Here is an 11,556-nt window from a genome sequence, read left to right on the forward strand (position 1 = left end):
CAAATTAATGATGTTTGTGCATGCAGAAATTATGGAGGTCTCGGGGGTGACATGTGTTCTGTTTCTATGGATGTGCCTCTAAAACACACAGTCCATTGGGAATGATTAGAAGATCACATGATCTAATATTCCCAACCTGGCTGACCAAAAAACTGCTGTATCCGTAATATGAAATCATTGGGGATTATTTATCATAAAATATGTGAGTCATCATGATATTCTAGAAATAACTTGGTAATAAACAGAATATAAATGTGGGTTGTGGATAAATTCAACACATATACAGTATTTATATCACTATAATAAACATATTCTTTTAATTGTTTGTTAGTGGTCCACTGTTGATCTAAACACAAATTAATTTATTATGACAAATGTGTTCTGGGAGAACTAGCAAAAAGCATCTAATTATTTAAATGAAATTCACAATACAATGCCATTAAATATTTTGTCTGTGTTCATCAGTTTTTGTTATTTCCTTTGCAGTCCATTGCTGACCTTTAGTGGACAAACCTCTAAACTGCAGTCTGATTACGCTCTTCAGCTCTGTATATACGTCCCGCCCCCGAGACGTATCTCGATCACACTGATTGGTTGGTTTGATTAAAATTTCGTCACTTACAGCAGAGGTCACACGTGAGTCAAATCTAAGATCCTTTAAAGAAAGTCTCCGCACTCGGCGGCCATGTTTCCGCCGTCTCCAAACATTAATTTCAGTCACACCAGACCAAGTCCTATCTATCTGAATATGGAAAGACAGTTATCTCTAAAATTGCTCTGTAAGCTCAAAATAAATTAAGATATTTTCGACCAAAAATTAAACTTAACATCAAATGTAGCATACATTTGATTTTTAGCCTCAAATTGCGCCGAAGAGGGCATATTCCAAATTGTTCAAGCTACTGCGCATGCGCAAGTTCGTGTACAAAGCCCCTCCCTAGAGAATCGTCAGTCTTTAACGATTAATGATTGGCCCTTTGTATTAGAAGGCGGGACTTCCTTCGGCGTTGCACTTTTCACCATTCATAGTAATACAACTGCGTCGTCTTGTTCGTTTTTTATAGTCTTTAGTCCAATATGGACGCCGCCTGCTGTTGAAGTTGAAAGAAATGTTTTGTTTTTGTAACAAAAAGACATTTTATTTTAAAAATGGCGCTTGCTGAAGAAACGTGAAAGCGAACTGTGTCTGAGATGCTATCTGCTATATCTTCAATAAGAGCTGTGACATGTTTACAGAGGGTGAGTTTGGAAAAATCAATCAAATCATATGCCAGCAATAACTTAATATGAAAAATAAAAATTAACAGCATAATTCACTGTAGTAATTGAGTGTTTATGCAAGGAGAATGCTATGCAAAGATAACTAGTTGGTGTTTTTTATTTTCTTTTATTTTCAAATACAAATCTGATCTAATCATCTACTAACATATGCGTTCAGACCTTAAAATGACAATGTTAAGCAAAGTTTAAACCAAAATTGTGATGATACAGTTTTGTTGCTAACTTACTTAAATAAATTAAATTTGTAATAGTATCTCAAACTAACAGTGCAAGAAATTTACATTATCACATTCAGCAGATGAATTCATGCAAAGTGACTTAAAGTGCATTAGAGATTGGCTGTAAAAATATTTTTCTTGGAATTTGAACCCACAACCTTTGCAACGCAACATAGTGCTCTACCAATTGTGCTACAGGAACACAGTTAACTTAATAACTTAATACATTTTGCCAGTGTGATATTTTGGTGGCCTTTAATTTTTGTGCATTAAGACAAGTATTTTTTTCCTGTATATGCACAAAACTCAAGATTTTGTGTTTGTTACTTTACAGATGTGGACTTATTACACAGCCCTCTTTAAAAACAAACCCCATCACGGGTTTCAGGGTCGAGCTTTGCATTATGCTGCCTACAGACTTCAATGTTTATCCCCAAAGACTTCCTCTACCCTAAGTGCTGTGCAACAGGCAAAAACCGCCTCTGAACCTGCAGACGAGGGTCCTCCATCTCCCCCCACTTGCTGCTGTATGAGTGGCTGTCATAACTGCGTATGGATCGAGCACGCTGAGAAGCTGCTAAAATACTACAGCGATGGTAGCGAGAGAGCTCTGGAGGCCATCGAGGAGAACATACTTGATGACAGCTTGAAGGCTTATCTTAAAATGGAGATCAGGTTACTGAAGAAGCCTCAGTGAGAGTGGACATGAGTGAGAGCTGAGCTGAAGCAGCGCTTTGCAGAAGAAACCAAGACATTTGCACAGTTAGCACAATTTATATAAGACTTTCAAAAATGTGTCCAGGTCATTTTTCATCCATTTATAATCGTAAAATATTATTTTCATAACATTACATTTAAGCAGGTTGTACCTCAGTAATAAGATTATTTTTATTGCAAAAGTATTATTTATTTATCATTCTAGTGTTGTTTTTATTATTACTTCATGCTATTATTCATTTTAAAATCAAAAAGTGGGCAGCTCAATGGGTAGCACTGTTGCCTCACAGCGAAGTTCTGGTTCAAGGCCTGGCTCATTCAGGAGGTCGTTCTGTATGGAGTTTGCATGTTCTTCTGGTGTCAGCGTACACCAGGTACTCAGGTTTTTATCTCGCAGTCCAAAAACATGCAGGTAAGGGGAATTGCAGATGTCAAATTGCCCTTCCCACCATGAATATAGCCACAGATGTTGGAATGGCATTAAAAATGAAAAGTCAGCAATGTTACAATAAAGAAAAGCTAATTACCAGCATTGACTAAGAAATGTTAAACATGGGATGCATTTCAGTAACTTTTTGTTAGAAATAGCTTAATTGTTTGTGATTTGTTTTTCTTTTGATGTTGGATAACATGACCTATGTTAGAAACTACTTGAGCATTTGTGTATTTTATTATTTTATTGCAACAATTTTTCAGTGCCCTGTCTGTTTATACAGAATTGTGAATTTTTAAGATATTTCTTATCAGTGGTTTACAGGACAGACAGATGTCAGACTACACCCATAATAAGGCCTTGTAATCTAGAAAAGCATGATCTTAAAAATGTACACCTATATATTTAGAAGAAATGTTGTACTTAATGTCAGTAGTGGCTGGTGACTTTTTTTTTCGAGGTCGCTCGATGCGAAGTTCGTCACAACATGTATGTAGCCCATCATGTGTGTGGTTCGTAATTTCAAAATATGTGTTCTGCGTGTCGAGTGATCCTATGTGCATCACGTGATTTGTCAAAATAAGTGCCTGCTGCAGATGCGTCTAAAGGGTTTTTGATAAAAGAGACGCTCGTGTTTGCCAGATACTCAAATAATCTCATGCATAATCAGAGTTTAGTGTTCAGGTAGTGTCTTGCGTGTATTTTGTGAACGTGAGCGTCTCTTTTATCATAAACGGTTTTGACGTGTGTGCAGCAGGCACTTATTTTAACAAAACACGTGATGCACAATGGTTCACATGGCAACAAACACATATTTTGAAAACATGAGCAACACACATGACACTCCGAACACTTATTTTGAATTTGGGTCCCTCAGAGAAGAGCAGTCACGAGCCGCCACTGCTAAATTTGTATTTATAAATGCTTTACTACATTTGTACAATGTCACTTGTTTATTAAAGTATGCCAATTGCGAAACATGTGGCATTTTGGTGGTGAAAAAGTAATAAAACTAGTCATTTTTGCATCTACACTCTCAGAAATCTGGTCAAAATATATACCCCAGCTGTCACTGGGGCAGTACCCTTTTAAAAAGTACGGTTTTGCACTTAAAGTGTTCATATAGTACCCCATAGGTACAAATTGGTAAGAAATATAGACATATATGTTTACCTAATGATACAAACATTTTTTAAGGGTATTGCCCCATGCTGTGATACATAATTTGATAATCTTTAACAATGTATTTAAGAGTCACTTGGTCTATTAAACATGCACTGGGGTTTAAAGATCTGAGTCCACTACTAAATAAAAAAATCCCAATTTTCAACTTTCTGGATGACGTTGTACCCTCAAAAGAAATAAACATAGAAATTTGTTCATGCTTATTCAACACTGATTTAACTGATCTCTAAAGGACAAGTTCGGTTTTTACACTTAAAGCCTTGTTTTCAGATTGTTTATGGTGAAATAGAATGGTTTTGACTTAAATGTCGACATATGCGCCTGCCCTGAGAATTTTCGCGTGTTTGTGTTTCACCTCACACCTCTACAATGGGTTTAATGGTGCACTGGAACAATCCTTCCTAAAATGCATTAAACTATCGTTTACAAAGACGTGAAACTCACCGAGTGGTTATGGGTGTTCACTGATATGCTCACACAAAAATCGCTGCAAAAGATGCTTTCCAACAGCTGTTTTAGCATTCGTTGTTAACTTGTGGACCTATTTTTCCAAACGACTCACACCCGTATATTCTTCCGCTTAGAGCTTGAATAATAGACACTCCAGCCCAGGTGGTGGCGCTAATCCGCCTTTGCCAATTGCAAGAATAGAAACAAAGTTCCCAGCGCGGAGTAATACTAGTCAATGGAGTTGGCAAAAACTACGATAAAACCTGTTGGAATGCGTATTTTGCAGCGATTTTTGTGTGAGCATATCAGTGAACACCCCTGACCACTCGGTGAGTTTCACGTCTTTGTAAACGAAAGTTTAATGCATTTTAGGAAGAATTGTTCCAGTGCACACCACAAAATTCTCGGGGCAGCCGCATATGTCCAAATTTCAGTCAAAACCGTTCTATTTCATCATAAACAATCTGAAAACAGGGCTTTAAGTGTAAAATACCGAACTTGTCCTTTAATCTTAATTAAGATATAAGGGTCATAACGTTCAGCTCTGGTGGCATTAAAACCCACAGTGTGTGGCTCCGAATAATCATCAGGGTTGGTCTCTGCATTAGCTGGCACTTGTATGAGCGGTTTCTATGACGACAGTCATCCTGATCTGTGTAGCTGTGAGTCAGCATTTGAGGGCTTGATGGCGCGTGCCGCGCTGAGGCCAGGGAGCAGATCCAGATGATTGAGGGATTTGAAATGAATGACGTGAATCATTGTTAAATATTCTGTGGATCAGACATACTGTGGAGGTCATTAATGATGGAGACATTTGAAGTATGTTGTTATTCGAAACACTTTTGGTTGTTTTGTGAACAAAAATAATACACAAAAGAATTTCAACATTATATGTTATGACATAACATATTATGCAAATGAAAAGTAATCTTGCTTGTATCTCCAGAAGCTTTTTATCCATAATTAGAGCACATGGACCCCAGTAACCCTTTGTGTCATTGATCAGGTTTCTCTGTTGTGTCTCTATAAAGGATTCATGATTATTAGCCACAGACAGCATGAGGCGCACGTGTTACCCCATGACCTTCAACTAAGGCAAATTCTGACCTACAAACCGAATTAATTGAACCCACTGATCGCTAAATCGCATTTTTAATAAATGTGTAATCCTTCCTGGTAAAGATTTAATATAATGTATCAGGAAGATATTGTAAAGTTCAACTAATGTTAACATTTAGCAATACAGTTTGGCATTTCCTTTCTGCATTTATATAAAATATAATTTATAATCTATGTTCAATTATTTAAAAAGGCTTTGTAAATGAAAATTAACCAAATTTACATAATGATGTAGAACAAAGGACTCTTTGAATTTTACTTATCCTAATATCCGATTATGTCAGAATCGTTTTGTGTTATGAATAAACTGACAACAAATCTCAAAAATTATCTATGGCAATACAGATGGCAAGATACTTTGTTGTGTGAGTTAATCCTTATCACAGTACTAGACCTTATAAATAACAAACTTCCAACCAGACGGTTACTGTGGGGCAGTATACACTTTAAATTAAAGGTCTTAGTATGTACCCTAAGCTATACATTTGGTACCAATGTGTACCTCTGAGGTACAAATATGAACTCGTACAATAATGTACTATTTGGGTATAGCCCCAGTGACGGGTACATACTTTGACAATTTTTTAGATATGGCTATTTCTATTACTGTATGATATCTAGTGTTCTGTATAATCAGCAAATCCCATCTAAATTCAACAATATAGTTGTTTTTTATTGTCTTTTGTATGATTTACAATTCTCTATAATTATGAAATGTTCCTAAAAACACAAATTTGCAGTGCAGAAAATCATAATAGAAAAACACTTGAAATCAATATTGAGAAGCAGCAAACATGCAACAAGAAATAGACATTGAGTGTTATAACTAAATTATCATTTTTATTTATAGAAAATATGAATATTAATTATATGCATTATTGCTATTATAAAAGGATAGTTTACTCAAAAAATTAAGTTTGAGTTTCTTTATTCTGTTGATCACGATAGATGATATTTTGATAAATGATAGGCACAGTTGACGATTCCCATTTACTTCCATAGTATTTTTTTTTTACCAAATGTGTGTTTACCATCATTTATCAAAATATGTTCAAGTAAATAAAGAAACTTTATTTTTTATTTTTTAAAAATCCCTTAATGTTGCTCAGAACTGCTTTTTTTATAACCACAAGTCACAGGTTTGTTAATTTTTATATGAGATAATACACTCTTAATAAAATGCTGGGATATTTTATCCCAACTTTGTGTCAAAATTAACCCCCACCCAAAAATTACAGTATATTTGACCCAACTATGGGATGAAACAATAGGTTGAATTACTGGGTTTGTCTCTTTTTGACCCAAAGCTGGGTTCAAAATGACCCATTATTTTTTATAGTGTACCTTATGGTGCTTTTCCATTGCATAGTACCCCACCCTATAGTATTAGTATTGACTTGGGTCGTGTATAATAAGTTTAGGACTGTGCACATATGGTTGATGGATATATAGTTGTATTATTATGTTGCTAGCTAGCACATATTACTTTATGTTATGTAACTTTATACACTGTCAGAAAAAAATATGAAAGAAAAATACTAAATATGTACCCCAAAGTACACCTTTGTACCTAAATAGTTCATATTGGTACCAACAAGTGCATATTAATACCTCAAAGGTGCATGTTACCAAATGTGCACATATCTGTACCTAATGGTACATATTAGGAACTTAACATATTAGGAAAAACAGTGACAGCTGAGCTGGGGTACATATTTTAACTTTTTTTTCTAACAGTGTATAGTATACAGATATTGGATATTGTCTCCATCTGCATTTGAGGGAATGGAGGGAGGGCGCTTTGCTCTCTTAATCTTCTGAGAGGGGCAAGAGAGTATAAAAACCCCATCAGCACCCATTCACTGCTCTTACAGGAAGCCCAGCGTGGATATTTACTCATCCACAGAAGACATTAGTACTGAATCTGGACCCAGCTTGTTAAACAATAAACCAGTAAGTAAAACCAGACAATATGAAATGGGTTGTTTAGTAAGAATTTTCTGCAGAATGTTATAATTGACCAATAAGAATCAAGAACGTCATAATTTAATATCTCTTAAAAAATATATTTTTGTTCTGATATATTGATTATTTGCGTTATGTTTGTTTATTCATATTTGGACAAATTGCCTATACTAAAGTGTAGTTGTTTAAGACAATTACTGTCATATATGTCATTTGCAGAAAGATGTTTCACAATGTTATTTAACCTTGGAGAACCCACCGGGGGTTGGCCGCTGTTAATTGCTGCTACCCGAAATCTTCTTGGGTTCTCCAGGGTTTAATAGTAAATAGTAATGCTTCCCATTGAAATAAAACAGGCAATATACTGTTTGTTTTAAAAGAATATAGCTGAAGGTGACATTTTGACTCTTTTCTGTTTGCTCAGCAAGTTTGGTGTTATCCCGGCTCTAATAAGATTAACCAAAGTACAGACCGTCACCACTGGGATGAGGGACATTTATTAATCTAAGATCTGGATTACACAAAATGGGTCACCCCACCCGACACACACTGTCAATAGTAAACATTCAATTAGTGATTAATATATAACGACCAGAAGTGACAGGGAAAAATGAAAACTTTGTGCACAGGTGTCAGTATGACGTTGCACTTTAAATAGATTCCGTAGAAATTACAGTATTAGTGGGAGCTGGATGCCAGTAACTTACTGTAAATTTAAATGTATGTTATATACTTACAACAGTTTGTTCAAAGTTAAATGAACATTAACTAGTCTTTGTCTTACAGAATAAAAATATAAAATAACAGCCTCATGCAAAGCATTATGGGGAACCAAAAATCCTCATCAGCGTTTTTATATTTTTTTCCTTCAGATTTTGTTTCCTAGAATGCTTTGCTTGAGTCTGTTATTTTAGTTTTATTTTGTAAAGATAAAGACTTGCTAATGTTTAATTTTCATTTAACTTTGAACAAACTGTTGCAGGTAATTAACATAACTTTTAATCTACAGTAAGTTATTGGCAACCAGCTGCCAATAATACTGTAATTTCTACGGAATCTTTTTACAGTGTGTGAATACCCCAGTTTGTGTAGTTAAAAATGTATTAAATATTTGTTTGTATTTCCAGGTCATTACATTGTCCAGTCCATTGTTACATTAGTATCCAAGGAGTAATTACTAAAAGATCAATACTGACCAGCAGCCATGAATCTTGAATTGCCCAAACCAGAGATCAAGTCAGCCACCCGTGTCACCGGTGGCCCTGCAACACCACGCAAAGGTCCACCCAAGTTTAAGCAGAGGCAGACCCGTCAGTTCAAGAGCAAGCCACCAAAGAAGGGTGTGCAGGGGTACGTTCAACAATGCCTTTAAAAACCCTATGTGTTTTTATAACTGTGAAATGTTTTATTGGTCATTTAGTATTTTGCACCCCTGAGAGGTTCATATGGTCAATTTAATAACAAGTTCAATTAAAAAAAAAGGTTTGTTGACAGGTTTAATGTAAAACCATTAAAGGGTTTAAGGAATGTGATCATACATTTTTTTAACATATGAAAATGTAATAATATATTTATTAACAGATACATTTATCCAAAAATGTAATGTTTTTACTTAGAACTTTACTTTTTAACTTTTCATGTTAAAACCATTTAATTAATGTATGTCCAAAATATGTATTTTTTGTATTGTTTTACAGTTTTGGAGATGACATTCCTGGCATGGAAGGTTTAGGCACTGGTAAGTATCTGCGTTTTCCCCAATTGTTTTGCCATGTACATTTTGTTAACCTCATTGACTATTTATTCTAAGCTGCCCTTGTCTTAAATGATTAGTCTGATAAGGATAATATGCTAGACAAGCCTCTCACACATCATTCAAAATCCTATATGACATCAGTGAGATTTAAAGGCCATGAGCTACAGTACCTTGCTGCTTAGCCCTTGTAGATGATTGCTGGATATACCTTGCCTAAATGTATGTTTTTACCCTCAGACATCACTGTCATTTGCCCCTGGGAGGCCTTCAACCATCTGGAGCTTCACGAGTTGGCTCAATATGGCATTATCTGAGTCCTTCACCTTCCCATCATCCTACAGTTTATTGTGGTCTCCACACCTCCATTGGCTCCAAGTGGACTGTTCCTATTTTCATAACAAAATAAAGAGCAACGTTTAAAACAATGGAAAAAAAATTCACAAAAGTGATCTGAATATCCATCCTTTTAGTTCCTGTTCTTTCTCACAGTCTCTGTTTACAGGTAGATGCACATCTCCTCTTTTCCCATAATCTCTTCTGTACTGTGTTCTTCTCTGTTTTTCATGTGGAACACAAAACAGTGCAAGCAAGATAGTCTTCAAGTGAATTTAAACAAGCCACGTGCCCGTGAAATGTCCTGCTTCTCATTTCACATGCCTCAGTGTCGATCATAGAGTTCTTAAAAAAAGAATGAGATAAGACATCCCACTGAATGATAATGAACACAGTTTATATTTATATAGGGGCAGAAATTAGACCCTGGACCAGTGGTCTCCAACATACTGCCCACGGGCACCAGGTTGCCCACACAGAGTCTGTGAGTTGCCGCCAAAGCACATTCTATGAATAGCCTCAATTTTAATATTTATTTATTACATATTTTTTGTTAAAGCTTGGCTTCTTTTATGTATGTTAACATTTTAAACAATGTTTATTAAATAAATGACGATGATGATGATGAACATTAAATAAAATCAAAGTAAAAGTAAAACAAAAAAGTTTTGCGTAGACTATATTAAAAATGTAGACCTCCAGATTATTTTATCTATTGTGGAAGCCCCTTTCTAACAAAAAGGTCAGAGACCCTTTTATTCATTTGTGGCTAATATTCTTGGATTCAATAGGTCATGTTTATCATTGTTTCATCTGTGATAAGTTTGTATTATTTCATCTTTCATCACCATCATCATTCATCATTATGTTGTTATTATTATGTCATACTGTGTCATCTATATAATGTTATTATTTTATTTACATTTGTTTATTTTAATGTATACTATTATCCTTTCGCTTTTTTCATTATTTCTAGCATGTAACTGTCAAGTCAGTAATCTGACTGTTTCTAAACTTTCTTTTCAATATGTCAAGCGTGTGGATGTGTTCATTCATTGCTCACATCATTGTGTTTAATGAACTATTTTTGTCTCTTTTTCATCCATCCATTAATCCATCCATCCATACTATAATATAAATTATAATTACAGTGTATAATATATAATTCTGACATCATAATATATGTATAATGATCTATAATAATATATAACTGTATTATTAATTAAATATATAATTATAAATAATCTACTTAAAGAACAAATGGTTTGCACAAGCATGAACATCTGTTAATTTTCGCACAGACCCTTTACATGTTTTAAGATTGTAAGATTGTGTTTTCTGTTGAGGTCTATAGGTGAAATTCTGCAAAATTTTTGTTTTAAAGCTCACACATATCATGTGTATCGTGTTTAAAGCTTGGCTATTGAAAGCATCAGTTACTGAAATAAATGCTCACTAGGGTGGGATCAAAATAAATCTTAAAAAAAGAAAGATTTATTTCATTGTCTCATATTATTGTATGAAAAGAAGCTAAATAAGATTTGGATCAATCTCACTGAAAGTTTATTGTTTTTATAACAGTTCTCCAGATAAAGCTTTTTTTGGTTTTGGTATTTGGATTTTATTTATGTTCTAATTATTTCTTTATTTAAAATTTTTTCATCGTAAAATATTAATATTTTTCAACACACCTTGCAATTCCCCCGCAAACCAGCAGGGGTTTGCGAACCTCGGTTTGGGTAACCCTGCCTAAATTAAACAATAATTAAAGAAATATCTAAATGTTTTAATGATTTTTCCACATGAACAATAATCGAACATGTTTTAAATATGATACGCTAAGTGAAATTATTTTATTTTTAAGAAATTGTTGGACCAGCAGCAAGAAAAATCTTTGGATTGATATAACAGCATCTAGATAATGTTGATGTCATGTTAATGTCATGCATGGTAAATTCTACAACAAATAAAATTATAAATAACAGAAAATATAAGAAAAATACATTTCACAACACTTTTGCTTATGAAGCAAACCCATTCATTCCGGAACAGAAGATTATTTCTTGTTTCTACCCGTCACTTTAAGCAGAGACTCGTCG

The 11,556-nt window shown here is 34.5% G+C and overlaps 2 protein-coding genes across 4 annotated transcripts; both read left to right on the plus strand.

The window, feature by feature from the left end:
• The first annotated feature begins 1,028 nt into the window (after nucleotides 1-1,028).
• On the plus strand, nucleotides 1,029-3,757 carry oxld1 (oxidoreductase-like domain containing 1). The gene is made up of 2 exons (XM_065262834.2): nucleotides 1,029-1,239; nucleotides 1,834-3,757. The coding sequence occupies exons 1-2, from the start codon at nucleotides 1,192-1,194 to the stop codon at nucleotides 2,194-2,196; spliced, it is 411 nt and encodes a 136-aa protein (XP_065118906.1). The 5' UTR covers nucleotides 1,029-1,191; the 3' UTR covers nucleotides 2,197-3,757.
• A 519-nt stretch (nucleotides 3,758-4,276) lies between these two features.
• pde6gb (phosphodiesterase 6G, cGMP-specific, rod, gamma, paralog b) lies at nucleotides 4,277-10,086 on the plus strand. Of its 3 annotated transcripts, none has more exons than XM_073816229.1 (5): nucleotides 4,277-4,613; nucleotides 7,141-7,356; nucleotides 8,496-8,718; nucleotides 9,066-9,106; nucleotides 9,362-10,086. In XM_073816229.1, exons 3-5 carry the CDS (start codon nucleotides 8,573-8,575, stop codon nucleotides 9,436-9,438), a joined length of 264 nt encoding a protein of 87 aa, XP_073672330.1. In that variant the 5' UTR covers nucleotides 4,277-4,613; nucleotides 7,141-7,356; nucleotides 8,496-8,572; the 3' UTR covers nucleotides 9,439-10,086. The 3 variants fall into 3 exon arrangements, with proteins under 3 accessions (XP_073672330.1, XP_073672331.1, XP_073672332.1); XM_073816230.1 differs by having other exon boundaries at nucleotides 7,278-7,356; XM_073816231.1 differs by lacking the exon at nucleotides 7,141-7,356.
• The last annotated feature ends 1,470 nt before the right edge of the window (nucleotides 10,087-11,556 follow it).

This window comes from Paramisgurnus dabryanus, chromosome 1, assembly GCF_030506205.2.
Source record: "Paramisgurnus dabryanus chromosome 1, PD_genome_1.1, whole genome shotgun sequence".
NCBI lineage: Eukaryota > Metazoa > Chordata > Actinopteri > Cypriniformes > Cobitidae > Paramisgurnus > Paramisgurnus dabryanus.